Here is a 17,522-nt window from a genome sequence, read left to right on the forward strand (position 1 = left end):
GATGGTTTACAGCTCTCATTCCCTTTAGGGACTCTAATCTCTGTCACACACACCTGGCTTGCACATTACATCCACAAACACACCCCTTCAATCCTTCTCCAAACAAGTTATTTTAAGTTTAGGTGCTCATTGTTTTGGAATGTCATTATCTCCTTCTAAAGGGAATGCTGTGTGTGTGTGTGTGTGTGTGTGTGTGTGTGTGTGTGTGTGTGTGTGTGTGTGTGTGTGTGTGTGTGTGTGTGTGTGTGTGTGTGTGTGTGTGTGTGTGTGTGTGTGTGTGTGTGTGTGTGTGTGTGTGTGTGTGTGTGTGTGTGTTGCATTCCGAAAGTGTAATCCGTCTGCTTGAGAGGGCAACTTACTGCTTTATTGAATCAAATCTGAACGTCGTTCGTGCCAGCAGGATTTCCATTTCACAGCCCTATTATCATTTTAGGTAAAACTTGTCCAACAGTCGAAAGTTCAGTCAGCTAAAAGAGATTCATCATCCCACCAACAACAGAGCAGTTTGATGGTGAAGGTGAACTCTGCTCTGGCCTCTAATTAGGATTGATTTGGGAAGTTCCCAGTTTTCACTGATGGCAGTCCTCCGGGGGAAAACATTAAGCAACAAAAGACAAATGGCAGTCTCTCTATATTCGTCTGTATCTGTTCCAGCAGCAGATGACTGGAATTATTTATATCTGTTGGGTTTGGTTAAAGACTTCACTCCAGAATGCTGATCAGGAACCTGCTCACAGCTGTGGATACCAGCAGCAGCAGGAAGCTTTTACTGAATATTAGTGCTTCAAACGGGGCAGTGAAATCCACTTTTTTTAGCTTTACAAATAAAGCTAAAAATACTGTTATTCCCTCATCAATAAACATTCCTGGAGTGTCGACTTGATTCTTCCTAGCAAGTTTGAAAAATCCTTTAATCTCCATGGCAACCATTCATGTATACAAAACGCCTGGTTGCACCTAGCTCTGCCTTTGACTAAGCAGTTCCTGATTGGAGCTGCAGTTTCCAAGCTTCTGCCACACAGAGTAGCCATCCCCCACTCAGCTCCTTCAGACTAGTCGGCACCAATTAGCAAACACCTGGTGGAACTGAGCATCTGCTGAGCCCATTACAGGAGCTAGTTCTCAGAGCAACACTGGTAGAAACCTTGTTAAAGAGTTAATGGAGGAGCCATGTTGCGATGACTTCCTGAAGGCAGAGTTTCAGAAAGAGCAGGAGTTTCTTAGAGACAGAGGCCCAATTTCAAGGTGTTAAATTACAAGTCAGATTTATTTTTAGCCATATTTTATATATATATATATATATATATATATATATATATAGCATGTTTATAACAACCAAAGATAACATAGTTGATTGTACAGTATTATGTGCTTGGAAAGTAATAATACTTCCCCTTTAAATAAGATAAATACTGGTAAAAAGAGAGAGATGAAATTTAATATTGAGCTCACATTTTTTGGCAATTGGCCAATACTACAAGAACAAATGAGAAAAGAGATATTTTCTCCCTGTGCAAACTTCTTGAAATCACAGCTGTCCCTTTTTGCTCTGCAGTGGTCACCACCAGGTCACATCTGGTCACCACGCTGTTACCAACTTAGCGACCTTTCAGACCAAAAAAAATCTATCGGACAGAATTGGAATCAACAGGTCAGGCTTTAAAAAGATCACTGATCGGCCAGAAAACATCAGTCGGTGCAGCACTAATTGTTATTGACTGTTGTTCTTTGTATTCATAACATGAACCAGATGTTTCAGCTGGTTGTCAGCCAGCTGAACATGTTAATATGTGGATGTTGCTTGGCGGTTGCATCAGCAGCAGTAATCTTCCATGTGTTAGATTCTGTGCATTCCTTGCATACACATTGTGTCTAAAGGCTTCATTTATGTGCAAGTGTGTTCTGCACTACAGCTGACCACAAACTAGCCATTTTGTGTGAATTATTAAACTCCACTTTGGGGAAATAATCCAAAGCAGTCATTTTGCAGTTAACTGTGCAGTGCGTGCCAGATGGTAACTATACTTAAACAGAAAATAGAGGGGAATAAAAAAAAAAGTAGAACCCCTACTGATCTTGCTGATTAGACTAATTCTCTGCCGTCACATTGTGATCTAAATTTAACAGTGAAGATGCTCTGCTGCTGTTTCAGTGCTTAGAATCCCACAGGGACTAATTTGCTACCAGAGAGGATGTAGTATTGTGCATGAGAAACCCCCACCCCCTCCCAGAGGAGACGGTGAGCCCCTCAGAGATGTGACACAGCTCCACTTCCATCAGCCAGGAATCCAGGTTAGCTCAGTGTTTCTGTAATTACATCAATGGATCTCCTCGGTACCGTGAGAACTGGGACAGTTCGGGGTGTGTGTGTGTGTGTGTGTACTCGAGTCAGTAGTTGAGAGCCAAGGTTTGTACCGATGTTTTCTTTTACCTCACTGATCCTCGGCTTTTCATCCATCAGCATCGTCTCTGATCGGGTGAATCCCATGAAACGCTCAGTAGAAAAAGGAATTACAAGAGACTGAAGGTGTGTCCCGCAAACATAGACAGTCTTCATCATCAAAGAAACTGAAAGCTATGCAGCCTTAATCCATCATAACTCCAGCAAATAAAGCAATTAGAGAGCTGCACAGATGAAATGTTTAACCTCCACTGGATTGTGGAAGTTGAACTAGATTTCACTGTAAAACACGTTGGCTGTGTTGGTTACAAAATGTGGAAGTCTTGCAATAAACAATAAAGAATATTAAAGATTATTCTGCTACTACATTTATGAGGTATTGTACCAGACTAATGCATACAATTAAAATCATAATTACTTCTTCCTCTTCTTCTGCTTTAATATGTGTCTTTTGAATCGGGCCGATCAGAGTCCTGATTCGAATTTGATTATATATTGAGAGAACTGAAGAGTAGGGTGATGGTGATACGGTCTTTCATTACTTGGAGGTCATCACCAAGGACAAATCATGCAAATACCAGTGAATATATCCAAAAGCTGCTCGCCAGAAATGGTTTCATTTCTGCAATGCCAATAAAATTTTTCTTATTTTACTATTGAGAAGCAATAAATAAATTTCAGCATGACATTTTTAAATAAAATGCTAATAAATATTTTTTTTTAATTGATAATCCATTTATAATATTTTATCTATTGAGGGATGCCAATCTAATTTCCAAATAGACACCAGCTTCTTGGGGCAATGAAAATTTTAAATGTAAATCTGCCAGGTGTGTAAATGAATTTTGGGCTCAACTGTTTTTGCGTAATATTTTTGAACTAAAGTTCAGGGTTAGGTGTCTTTCTACGTCCCACACGTTTCCCCTCGTCTTTCTTCTGTGCTTTCACTCGTGTTGTTAGTAAGGACTAAATAAAACTTGGTTTGGATAGAATTTAATATACATTTTTGGTTTAGATGCAAAGTAAGACATGTTTTGTAACAGAAGAATTCTGCGTTATGGAAAATGCACAAGTTAAACAAATTGAACAAGTTATACCACTGAAGAAAAAGAGAGGCAGAAGAACACTGAACACCAAGAAGAGATAATTATTGATTTTAATTTTTTTTTTTTTTTTGGAAGACACCATCTGATCACCTGTCCTTGGATATAAATGGAGAAAGCTTCACCGTTCAAGTTTCTGGGAACACACATCTCATATCACCCTACCTAATCACTAAAAACACACTGTTTAAGAACACACAGCAACAACTATACTTCCTGAGAGCTCTCCTGCTACTGTTTTGCTTTTTGAACAGCGTTCTTACTCATACTGATCTAACCTCATTCTGATCTGAGAAAGCCCTGAACAGAATCATCACACCTGTACATGGATTAATAAACAAACTACCAACGTCCCTGGAGACCTTTTTGACTCGCGCTGCCTCTAGAAGACATAAAACATTCCAAAGGACAGCCAGCACATCATCTGTTCAAACTGCTGCCTTCAGCCAGACGTTGCTGCTCTCACAAAGCAAAGACAAACTGGCTTTTATAAATCATTAACACACCCAAGCTATTGCTATGTTCAATGTGAATTCTAAATCCTGGCATAAATGTGTGCAAAAATGTGCCTGTTAATCCATGGCACCATGCTAAGTGCAATATGTTGACATCCGTCTTTGAGAGTAGAGTTGTGTATTTGGTTTTGCTTTAGTTTTTTTTAATTATTATTGTTGTTATTATTATTATTATTATTATTGTTATAGTTATTATTATTTTAATATATTTTATAAGGGACAGAGCATATTAATCAACATGAGTACATTAAGACAACCATGTCAATATACCAGATTGGCCCACAAGGGCTAATTTTCATCTGCAGTCCTCTGACAGACTGCTGAGTCACCAGTCAGGGCCAGTCAAGCTAAAATTGGCCGATTCTTGTTGCGAGCCCTTTTTTGGTCCACATCTACACACAAAAAATCAGTTAGGGCAAATATTCATCAGCTTTTATTACAATTCACATGGTTTGTCAGTGGGTTTGAAGACAGAAAGTCCCAGCTGTGTATAGTGACTTCTAAGTCTCTAAGAATAAACCAATAGAGAGAATACATGTGGTGAAAAGATCAGGGTGAATAATTAGAACATTGAGTGATCTTATAAAAGGAAGGAACATGTTTTTAGAAAAGCATCTGTTTTCATTTTATGAACCTGACTGAAATGATTTCCACTTCAGCTGACAGATGCATCAAAGCCTGAAAGCACCAGGGTCAGGTATGGGATGAGGACCTGTTTCCAGTTGTCTTCCCTCCTGGATGTGTGTGGAAAAGTAGCCGACTGGGGTACAAGTCGTAGTCAGACTCCCAGGAGTGTGGGAATCTCCTGCAGGGGAAAAAAATAAAGCAGTAACTTTTTTTTCTTTTTCTTCAATTTCAGATCATCAGTTTTACCAAAGTACAGGGTCATGTTGATGCACTTTGTGTTGAGGCAGCACCAGTAACCTTTATTTGGAAACAAAGCATTTCTCAGGAACCTGGTGACGGATATGACATCATCCCTATGAGGGAATATACATGTGGAAACGTGTGTGGGGGGGTGGGCGAGTGCGTGTGCACGAAGATGTAAGCACTAAGAGGGAGTGTTTGCATTAAGCAGCAGTTGTGCTGATGATTGACTGTCAGCAGTGAGTCAGCATGGCGGGCCACCTGATTTGGTGTGTCTGTGTGTGAGTTGGCACTCAGATCCATTTCCCACCTTCTCTCTGCTTACTTGTGTGATTTATGAGTCATCAGTGTGAAGTTTACAGGGCAAAATTCCAACTCAATGAAGGATATGTGTTTGTGTGTGTGAACTTGACAGATTACAACTTCCCACAGAATGCATCTGTATTTTTATTTTTTTTAAGGATCATTTTTATTGACCAAGATTGTTCACACAAACAATGATTTTGACCTTTGCGTAATCTCACAGGGTAGTGACAATAGCTGCGCTTCCATTGACCATATATTAGTGCAAATTGGAATTCCGAAAATAAACACGCTTAATGGAAACGGCGCAATTTTGGAACCCATCACCTTTGTTGATAAAAAGTTTTGACGCTGGGTTGAGGTCGTTTTTCGGACGTATGGAAATTGGCATATTTCTCAAAACTTCAATGGCAACATGTTTTCACATCACACCTCATGATCACCAGCTAGACATAACCACTGACGAAGTAGTATACTACGTCCTGTCATCTTCTATAGAAAGATGATGGTCCGGCATATTTTTTAATGACTAATCACTTGAACAATCTTATTCATATATTATTTGCGTTTCTTACTTAATGGAAACAGCACAATTCCAAAATTGTCTTTTTAGCACTAGCAGAATATTGACTAAGTTTTACACAAATTTGCAGTGGTAGCGCAGCTAATAAGTATGAATATATGAACTTAAGAGGAAATAAAATGAGTAAGTGTCTGTGTGGCAGCTGGTTTAAACAAATAGCCCTCTGTGCTCCCGACGTGAAGGTAAAAGTCTAAACAGTTTGTGTTCAGGGTGTGTGGGGTCTGCAGAAACATTAGCCATCATTTTCCTGACCTTAAACTTTTCAAATCCTGGAAGGAACAGATCTAATTGTTCGCTGCAGTCCGGTCCTTATCCAAACACTGTAGTGATGGATGAACTCAGGACAGACTGAATGATGGCAGAAGATAACCAGCAGCAAGGTTGGACTTCTTGAGTTGTAGCAGGAAGTTCAGTGTCTTCTGGGTCATCTTCTGAACAGTGTGTGTTTCTGGACCCGACATGGTCCTCACACACAGACGGGTTCCTTAAAGCTGGAAGTGATCCGCAGTAGACAGTGTTGCAGAGGATGACGAGTTCGAGTTGAACTTTGTTTGTACCTAAAGCTCCTGAACACATTGTTTTTAGCATGTGTTCATACATAGCATGTACACTTGTGTGCTATTGAAGCTAGTACAGAGTGCTTTCTTTTTGACATTTTTTATAAAGTCACTTGAATTCAATTTTTCTTACAGACTTGTGCAGAGAACATGTCAGTATATTATACACACAGACTGTCTCTCAGGCTCTTCTCCTGTTGCCCTCTGCTGACACCTTGTGACCAAACTTAGTTCAGCAACCAGGGAAAACCTGCAGGGCAACTCAATCAATCTAAAACTGACTTCGCTTCTTTCCTGAAGTACATGCTTGCAGATTAAAGCTGGCTCTTGTGATTTCATAACATAGTAGCTCAACCTAAGAGAAATGATTATGTATGACTTAACTCTAATTATATTTCATTGCCTTCCTAAAATAATGGCCCAAGTAATTTTTACTGAGTGATTTTTATTTATTTTTTGTTTTTGCCTGAATCTTCTTTTGGCCTTAATGAGGTGGAGATTTTTTTGCTAGAATAACTTTTGGCTTAGGGCATTTTTTTTAGGAAAAAATTTATTGTATTTTTAAATAGTAACGAAAACTGATTCACCTAATTTACTTCCTATTTCTGACACAGTTTTTTTACCCTAGACTTTGTTTTTTCCGCAAAATTGGTGATATTTGGTAAAAACTTAAACTGCTGTTCTCTGTTGCTCCAGGCAGCTCCAGGAGCTGCAGCGACAGAAGGAGATGGAACGGGAACGTCAGGAAAAGGAGCGCCAGGAACGAGAGCGCCAGGAGCGGGAGCGTCAGGAAATGGAGCGCCTGGAGCGGGAGACGCTGGAGCGGCAGGAACGCGAGCGCCAGGAGAAGGAGGCGCAGGCGGAGAGGGAGCGGATGGAGCAAGAGCGCCAGGAGCAGCAGGAGCGCACAGAGCGTGAGATGATGGAGAGAGAAAAGGCAGAGCGAGAGCGGCTGGAGAAGGAGCAGCAGGAGCAGTTGGACAGAGAGCAGCAGGACTGGGAGAGAGGGAGACGCATCTCCAACGCCGGTGAGTGTTGAACACACACACACACTCACGTCTGTCCACTCAGGAGGAAGTGTGAAGCCGAACATTAAAAGAAATACACTTTGATTGTTAATAATGCCTTATTACTAACTAACAAATAATTTACCACCTAGAACTGTAAGTCGTCTTGTTTATCAGGATCCTCTTGTTGTGATGACCTATTAGTATTTATATAAGACATTTCTCTATATATTATGCAAAACATACTATGTAGTTCAGCTCATTACATTGTATCAATACCACATAACAAGAAATCCATGTTTTCTATCACTTAAAGGGGTGAAACTATGCATTTTCCACGTACATTGGGCCATTTTATACCTCAGTCAAGTAACTGTTGCCTTCAGTTATTATAAAAATGCTACATATACCAAAGATGACTTTAAAAATATGACTTCACAATTTAACTCCTTCAAATTGACTTCTGTATCTTTAAGAAGCTCCAGCTATTTCCAAATCGCCTCTTTCAACATGTCATCACAACATTGCTCCTCCTTGATCTTGTTTGCTACCATTCATAGGAGCTTTTACTAAGAATTAATTCTCAGCCGGTTTGCAGTTCTACCAGGTGTTTGCTAATTGCTGCTGCCGCTAGTCTGGAGGAGCTGAGAGGGGTGACATGGGGTGAGGGGACCTCTAAGGGGCGAAAATCAGCAGTGCTTTGTGAGCTCAAGCATTTAGGCACCCTAACTAGTTTCTAACTAGATTGAAGGATTCCTCAAACATTCATGAATGAATCAAAGCAACAGCCCAGATATGATTTTGATGAGGGATCAATATTCTAGCATGAAATAAGGTCAAAAGTTCATTTTATATAATACCCCCCTTTAAATGAATTTTTTGTTTTAATTTGGTTTATTTTAAATGTATTTAACCAGAAAAGCAACAGTTAAAGATTTAAAGTAAAACTTATTCAGCCCAATTTTCTTCTTAATCATTCTTCTGGTGCATTCACAGTTTGGTTTAAATGCAAAACTGGTGGATAACAGAAGCTCTTGTTTTAACAGTGTTGTCTGCAAATCAAATGTTGTGGAACAAAATGGGTTTATTTTCTCCACCTGACCTCCACCTCATGAATGCCTTCTTTAAAAACTCTTACTGTAACTTGTGGCTTTATTCCTTTTCTTTTTTCCATTGATGAAAGGTTTTTGTGAATCATCCATCCAACTGACTCAGGCTAAGTTGCCTTCAAAAGTATAGGATCATTTCTCAATTCAAAATCCAACCAGGAATAAAATGTAATATTTCAAGACTTCATTGCCATATCAGCTTTTCAAGGTTCAACTCGCTGCTCAGTTTGATTTCTGACCATTTTGAGTTTGAACAATCAGAACATGGAGGTGCTGGTGGGATCACACAGTAACTGGAGGAGTGTGTGTGGGGGCGGGGGTTACAATCTGATTCCAGGACTGGGTCAGTGGGAAAGGCTGCGTGGAATGAAACGCTTCAGTGGCATGCTCAGCTTGTTAGCATACACACACACACACACACACACACACACAGTTCAGTGGAGTTACTCAGAGACTAAAAATACATGAGGAAGCTTTGCTGAGACCCTCAAGGAGGGATGTGTTATGTGCACACATGCATGTAGAAGCTGCAGGACGAGGTGGGGAGGGGGGTGTTAGCTCACGTCTCATACAGAATAACATGCACATCACATGAGTGGGCAAATGCAAACAGACATGTTCTGTTGGCCCAGGAGACGACATGATGGCAGTTGACATTTTCTGCTTCATAGAGATTTCAGTTTTGCTCTTCCAGAACAACGATTGGTGTGTTTTCCACTGTTAGCAGCCATTCCTCTGCTGCAGCCGGTCACACACACCTCCGTCTTACTTAACGTTGTTCTGTTAAACAGCCCCTAAGCTTTTCTTAGGTAAGTGTTTTGAGGGTCGTTTAAAAATGTTGAACATTGTTAGTGACTTTTATTATGGGAAAACTGTCATGAGTCGGTTTTCTCAAAAGGTTGAACTGAGAGAATCACAGTGTGTGCCTGATTTTAGCCTGGCTATAAAGAAAAAAGCAATTTGGATAAAAAAATACAGACACAAACACACTAGGGGAGCACATTTATCATTTATTGTGAAAAATTGTTATTCATTATTGTCACCATAAATTTCAGTCATCGATTGTAAATGAAGAAAACAAAACTGACAGTATTGTAATATGGTATTTATTTTAATTTTGATCAATAAATATTAGTACATTTCAAAATAAGATTAAATGCAGTTACTGTGATACACATCACACTTTTTAAAAGTAACTCTCGAATAAGCCTATTACAGATGGAAATTTTTTTTAATATATTTGTTAGACACCCCATGAATGCTGGCATGCAGTCACAGCCATACAGTCACCTAAAAAATAAGTAGTGTCGTTATTTTTATCACAAATCTTTACCACAATAGTACCACACAATATCACAATAACATTCCTTGTCCATATTACCCACCTATAAAACACACAACACTAGAGTGAGTTATTAATACAAAATATGTTGTTTTTTATAAGATATTTATTGGCTTTTTGGTGTGGCTAATTACCGTCAGACTGGTAAACAGGACCAGCTGGTGTGTCACAGAGAAGCTTGGCCAATGGACGGCATGTTGGTCCTCTCACACGGGGCTGAGAGCATACATATCTGTGTGCTTATCTAGTATGAGCAGAATAATTACTGCTGACTGACGGAGGAGAGCTGCACGTCTGCAGAGACGGAGAAATGTAGAAGAATGGTGGAATGATGAAGATGTTCAGAAAAGGATTTGAGTTGAAGCAGAGAGGAGATCATAATGGTGCATTTATAGATTAGGAAGAAACATTGCTGGAGGAATCATGTGTTGCTCAGTCTTATGCTGCGTTCCAGTTGTACACGGAACTGGGAAATTTCGTCTTCCCAGTCAGAAAAATCAACTGGAACAGCTTCTGAAGTCAGATTTTCCAGCAACTCCGACTACCCAAAGTTATGACTTGCAAGGCCGACTTTGTGCGTCAATATGGCTGAAATGAGTCCTTCAGTTTCTCCGTTTAGTGATTTGAACCTCTATCTTCCTGCTGTGTGACTGAGCCAACAGAGTCCTCTGGGGTGAGCGGCATCTAGCTCTGCGTGTGTTTGTGTTTAGACAAAGTCTGTGTGTTTGCACATAGAAAAGAAGAGGTTTAATTAGACAGACCCTTAAGAACATGTAATTAACTCCAGCAATTATCAGCCACTGGATATTAGTAAAGTCAGCAGACTGCTGTTTTTGCATGCAGCACCAGACTGAACCCTGAACAGAAATCTAAATCTAATCACTCAGACCTGCAGATTTTCCAGCCTTGGTAAAGCAGACGGTGATCTGAAGATTACCAACGTTACATTACACAGATCACATATGGCAGCTCCCTCCAAACACCACCGAGGCTGTTTAAGAGCTGTAAGAAAATACACACACACAAACACACACCCAACCAAGGTAATTACCTCACACACATGCATACACACTGATTCAGGTTAGATTTAGAACAAAATAAGCTGAGTGAAAAATTAGCATTCTGCCTTTCCCTGCTGTTCCAACTAAACAGATTATTATAGCTTTATGAAAATGGGAAGGACCCTTAAAATAAAACATCCTGATAGATAGCAAAAGAATGGCAATATAATTAACTTTTTTATATATATTAATAGCTAGTTACAATACTATTACTCTATCCAGCAGATTTTAACCACAACAAAAATACCAAAAGTTGATTTAATCATGAATTGGATTGCGATGTATCACAAAATAAAAAAAGACCATTTGCTGAAAGAACGTACTCCGTAATTAAGCTAAAACTCTTGCGTTTACGACTTAAATTTTTTTGTCTGTAAATATGTTCTAACATCTCAAGTGGTACAGTATTAACTTAACCTGTTTTAAATTCTAGAATAAAGAAATTTACATTTCTTTTTAAGCACCTTTTGCGGTAACACTTTATTTGACGGGTTGTGAATAATACTGTCATGACACCGTCATAAACATAACACCTATCATGAACATGAGTAAGTCTTCATGAATATTTATGACTGTTGACATAAAGTGTCAATCATGACACTTTTTTTTTTTTTCTCCGAAGAGTTTTTGCGGCGCTAGTGGCTCGTATTTTTTTCTACAGTAGGCAGACAGGAAGGAGGGTGAGGAGAGGGGGGGAAGACATGCGGCAAAGGTCGTCGGGACGGGGGTCGAACCCGCGATGTCCGCGTCGAGGACTAAGGCCTCCAAACGTGGGGCGTGCTATCCCCCTGCGCCACCACAGCACGCCCCTATCATGACACTTTTAATGCAAAGTTGACATTATTCAAAATGTCTTTATGACAAGTTGACATTAACCAAGAAATCAAGATCTGACATAAATTAGTTGTAAAAGTATTACTGATTAAACTTTAGCTTTAATAACATAAAGCTACATAATTTTTAAAGTTTAAAAAGTTTAAAGTCCTCCTGCAAGAGAGGTTTGTATTAGCGTACCGTACTTCTTCATTGGGTAACTGTTGGGTGGTCTTCTCGTTGTGGGGACTGGATGATGGTTATGATGGCATTAAAAATGATTCTAATAACTCTAGCTGACTTGTCCCGTTTGTCCCTTTGTCCTTTCACCTTCTTTTAACCTGCAGGACTTTGAAAGGTGTGTCAGTCTCTGTCCTCAGTACTAATACCTGTCCACTAACAGAGTAGTAGCATCCTGTCGGCTTTTAGCCTCGATTCAGAAGGCAGAAGAAGACTTGAGTTTAGCTCTTTGCTTCATTCCCCCCTTCTCTTTTTTTTCCTCCCTTTCTTCCTTTTCGTCCTCCTGCCCTGCTGTGTTTCCCTCCCGTGTGCTGGACGGCTGCTTCCTTCCTTCCTTCCATCCTTCTTTCCTTCCTCCTGTCTCGTCTTGCCCCTGATATTCATTTGGCCCGGGTGGGGTGTGTGTGTGTTCAGCCTTTGAAAGCACACTCTACACCCCCACGCCTCAGGAGTACTGCCGGACCTCGTCCACGCCCGTATCTCCGTCCACGTCCACTTTCCCGGCTCCCGGCGTGTCCTCGGCCTCCTCCGCCGCTGCCGCCCCTCCAACCCCGCCCCTCAGACAGTCGGCGTCCCGCTTCGCCACCTCGCTAGGCTCCGCCTTCCACCCCGTCCTGCCTCACTACGCCACAGTTCCCAGGCGGCAGCCAGCCTTCCCTCAAGCCCTGCCTCCTGCCCCGGCGCCTGCCCCCACTCCTCCCACCCCGCCCAAGTCCGTGGTGTGGTCGGCGTGTAACTTCACCCCGTTGCCACCCTCGCCCCCCGTCATGATCAGCAGTCCCCCAGGGAAGGCTACGGGGCCACGGCCGCTCATCCCGTTGGTGGCTCAGTCGCCCCTCAGCCAGAAGCCCCCGTCACCTTCACCCAACGGCCCCCCCATGTTCCCCGCACCCTCACCCGTCACTATCCCCCACAGCCAAACCCCCCTAGGAATCGCCTGCCCCACTCCGCCCCCTCCTCCGACCCCTCCCCCTCTTCCCCCATCGTCTTCGTTCGTCTCGTCTCCCCCCTCCTCATCCCAGGCTCCTGGTCTGCCCTCTCCCTCCACAGCGCCCCCTGCTGCTGCAGCTGCTGCCACTTGTGTCTCTGCTGAGCACCTCTCCCTCCCCGTGGGTCTGGGCCTGGCAGGGCCTCTGGAACCGGACGCAGCTCAGTGGGGCCCCTGCTGTCAGCCCCAGCCCCAGGGTAAGGCTTCCAGTCTGGTTTCTGCTCTCTCTCCTCTCCTCTTCTCTTCCTCCCTTTGTCTCTTGCTGCCTCTGGCTCACACACTAACAGGGAACTGTGTCTCACTTCAAGAGCAGGAGCTATGCCTGTTCTTGACTATTCATACCACTTGGATTTTTCCACATTTTGTTTCATTGCCACCATAATGTCTGTTTGTTGGGAAGATCGATGAGGTAGTGAACAATTTTGAGGTGATTAAAAAAACATACAAGTTGTCAAAATCATTCTAGGAATAAAACTCTTAAGGTGTGTGGCATTTGTTTGTATTTAGCTCCTTTTGTTCTCAGACTTGTAAATAAAACCCAGTAGAACCGACTGCCTTCAAAACTCATCTAATCAGGGTTGGACGATAAATCAATAACACTATATGTCGCGATAGACACGTGATCAATATCAATAGAGACATCAGATAGATTGTTCAACATATAGAATTTTGACTGAACTCTGATCCAGAACTGCACAGCATTCTGGGGGATGTAGGCAGAGCAAAGGCTTTAGCCAATCAACCTCTCACAACAAGTTCAGCCAAGTTGGTGGCATCAACTTACTCACTCACTCTTTGGTTACCTAGCAACAACCCAGTGAGTAGCATGCGCAGCAGCAGTTTCAAGTTTTGCCACCATGCCTCATGACTGCTGAAAAACAATAACATGGAGTGAAAACGAGATCAAACAGGAAAGGTCACGTCACAAGAATTTCAGATATTAGTATCTGAAATTCTTTATTTCAGATAAACAAAAAGATGTAAAATTGTTTTGTTTTAAATTTAAAACAAAAAACTAATGAATAATTATCAATATCAGCTGATATGAATCACTAATATTGTGTTCTGTTATCAGCCATATCGCCCAGCTTGATACTGGGGTGGAGGTCTACCTTCCAGACACTCTAAACATCTAACCAAAGCTTTCATTGGACTTTTTAGATCAAACATGTCCATGTGTTAAAATGATCCAGTCAAAGTCCAGATGTAGATCAAATTAAGAATCTGTGGTAAAATGTAAAAATTGATGTTTACAGACAGTTTAAGATTTTATGCAAAGAGGAATTGAGAAAAAAACATCAGTCTCTCAATGTGAAAAACTGGCAGAGACCCCAAACATCTTGCTGCTGGAAGTGTAGAAACACCTTGTGTTGTTTTAGGCTGATAAATATAAATCAATGCCACACTTTTCAGATTTGTATGTTCAAAACCGTACATCATATTCCTTCTACTCTCTCACAAAAATAAAATCAGAAGAACACTGGAGTTTATGTGATAAAATGTGGAAAGTCCTTGGTATAATAAATACCTTTGCAAAGCACCACACAAGGATTTATCACTTTAATACAGTGAAAGTTAAAAACCTGTAAAGTCTTCTCTGTACTGTAGGCACTGTTGCTGCATCCCATCCTAACTTGTGTGCTTGCTGCTGATGAACCAGGCTTGACTGAATATAAAATGTCTTGTTTAGCTTTGCATGTTTGACGCATCGTAATATGTTCCAGCAGATCACTGACTGGAGGTTGTGGAAAGCCAACATCTTTCTCTATTAATTACTCTCTTTTTTTATCACTTCATTCCTCATTAGTGTCCCACCACAGAGCTGCTTCTGTGATTTGACATTTCACTGACCCTGGTTGGGTTCTTCTGTGTGTCAGTGTGCAGTCAGTAACTAATCATTCACTCACTGAGCATCTGGGTTCTAATCAGACTGTCTGTAAATACAATTGATTCATAGCTAAATCAGCGTTTTAATCTTCACGGTTTAATTGTGAAAGACAGAATGCTGAATTCATTCTTAATCTGGCTCATTAAATGAACTGGTTTAATTAGGTATGAAATAAATCAGAGATTTAATGCGAACTTATACACCAACTCAGCAGCGGTCCTCTTACCTCCATCCTCTGTCCTCTCACACATCAGAGGATGTTTTCCCAGTTCCAGTTGGTGTCGAGGCCGATGGCTCTGATTGGCTGGGAAACTGTGGGCTGCTGGATTTGCATTGATCACAGTTCAACACGGTCACATTCCATCCGAGTTTATTGATCAGATGATCTGCTCTTATCATAATTTGTAACATCTTTCTTTTTTTTTAAAGTGAAATCATTGTTTTGGTCGTAATGCATCTCTATGGTTGTGTATGTGTTTCTGTGTTAATGTGTATTCTGTCAAATGTTCTGTTTAATGTTGGCTGTTTTTTTTGGCCTGTTTTATTAAAACACAAAATTCTAATGAGACTTTTCATTCATTTTGTTCTTGTTTCTATAAATAACTAAAAGCAACAGGAAACATGTCATGTTTTATGCTGCTCACTAACACGCATGCTGTTTGCTTTGATATGACAAATCGCATCATTTTCTAGTATGTGCATTGATGTCGTGTTAATTGTGAATATTACAGTTTCAACACAATTATGCCTGCACTTTTTATAACGTGAATTTGTACTGATGGGTAATAATGGAGGATGAACAGTCATGGTAATAAAATACTTTAAAAATAACACGGTCTTTAGCTCTTGCAGCGTGTAAATGCAACTTTGGAGCAAAAACAACAAAATCCTGTGCATATGAAAAGTTTTGACTGAGTAATAATACAGACAAGTTATATAGATTGACACACAGGTGGATATTTGACAGACTTTATTTCTGTTAATTATGGCCATTCATCAATTAAAGCTAATGGAAAGTAGAATTATAATGCTGTAGCAGACCAAAACTTTAACAGAAATGTGGGCTTAATGAAAAGAATGTTTAATACCTGCTTTAAGTTTATTTCCAAAAGATACTTTTAATCAAACGAGACTCGTTGGGATGTATGTCCTAATTTATTGAACATACATTCCAAGTGTAATTGCACTTCTGAGAGTTATGTTTTCAAATGATATGCCAGCTGTAATATGTAATACAGTTGTATTGCTGCAGTATTTGGATGCAGATAAAGAATCTGAGAAGTGAAATGGGATCGACTGGTTTTGTAAATAGTTAGCCTGACTATTTAGCACTAGCACTCCCAAATCCAATTGAATTGAAAGCTTGTGTTGTCATTGCACTCATACTGCAATGATTCATATCTTATCACAAAGGAGGGTTGTGACTCGTCCTTTGTGATGATGTGAACTGGCTTTTGAGTTGCTCATATAACACGCTTAAGATGATAGCTGTTGTTTTTACACCAAAGTTCTAATGTCCAACAGAACTGAAACACACCATGAATCAATATTTTTGCCTAAAAGTGTCATTATTTTTGTTCAAACTAAGCCAGATGCAGGAGAGATCAGAATCAATTGTTTCTGCCCAAAAATCTAAAACTGATTTTACTTGAGTTTTTTTCCCCAAAAATTGGGGAAGTGAAATCATTTAAAACTGCCATGCATGTGGTTGCACAACTCCGGTGTTGGCCAATTAATTCCATTCAATTCTATCTGTATTATATTGCTACATCAATCAATGTATGTAGATCAAATTATAGCGACTGAAACTTGGTGGATTCTTCTTTGACTCATTTCTCTACTCTACATTTTAACTTTGTGTTTCGGAAATAAAAACTTATAGCTGATATGTCATATTCTGTTATTGTCCTCAAGTTCATCTCAAACATATTAGTACACCTTGCAGATTTGTATTGCCTTTATTCAGCTTAGAACTTTGTTCCAGATAGGAAAGAAAGATGCAGTTGTTCAAATGATGGTAGCATGATATCAAAACAGTATTGATAAATAAAAAAACACATTTACATTTTGTGTGTCAAAAAATTTTGGTATTCACTTTTCAATAATCTATGGAAGAATCTTTGCATCCATCAAGCTCTTATATTTGCTTGTCAGTTTTTGCAGGTTTTCGCTGCTATTTTAAGTTTCTCTGTAATAAACTCCAAGTCTCTGAGGTTAGAAACTCTCCTTACCATCACCCTAATCTTTAACTCACTCCACTTAGTGTGTGCAGCTTATGTTCAGGTGCACCTAATAGTCTGGAAGTAATGGTACTCTACAAGAGGTATGAATGATTTTAGTTTGTAAATCTTCCCCTGACAAACTCAATGTTGGAGATTATTCCAACACTACTTCCTCTCTGCGGTTGGCATTGAGGTCAGGGGTCAATGGTCAGGGCTCTGTGTGGAACACCCTCACTATTCTCAACTTTCTGCATTGTTCACTGCCTTGTGCTCATTGTTGTTCTTTAACTTTCCCATATTTCTCAATTTTGAACATGAAAATGAATCATGAAATTCGAGGCTGATTAAATGAAAAAGGAACAACTTATAGATTTATGAATTACTCTTAGAAACTTCAGTGATTATGAAGGTGAATATATTTTTCGGTTGACTGTCTGTCCTCCATTGTAACTAAACACACAATCCACTGAGATGTAGGCGTTTTAATGGAAACAACTCTTTATTGAATGGTGATGGTTTAGAT

General features: G+C 40.2%; 1 protein-coding gene across 7 annotated transcripts in view; it reads left to right on the top strand.

The window, feature by feature from the left end:
• Positions 1–17,522, top strand: part of enah (ENAH, actin regulator) — a 123,904-nt gene that overhangs the window by 90,903 nt on the left and 15,479 nt on the right. For 3 of the 7 annotated variants that reach the window (XM_023347694.1, XM_023347693.1, XM_023347692.1), the window contains exons 5-6: positions 7,026–7,357; positions 12,952–13,086. In XM_023347694.1, coding sequence (XP_023203462.1) covers positions 7,026–7,357; positions 12,952–13,086 — 467 coding nt within the window. Of the gene's footprint in view, positions 1–7,025; positions 7,358–12,315; positions 13,087–17,522 lie in introns of all 7 variants that reach the window. The other 4 variants (XM_023347690.1, XM_023347691.1, XM_023347695.1 and 1 more) reach the window with 2 other exon arrangements.

The sequence above is a fragment of the Xiphophorus maculatus genome, chromosome 15 (assembly GCF_002775205.1).
Source record: "Xiphophorus maculatus strain JP 163 A chromosome 15, X_maculatus-5.0-male, whole genome shotgun sequence".
Taxonomy (NCBI): Eukaryota; Metazoa; Chordata; class Actinopteri; order Cyprinodontiformes; family Poeciliidae; genus Xiphophorus; species Xiphophorus maculatus.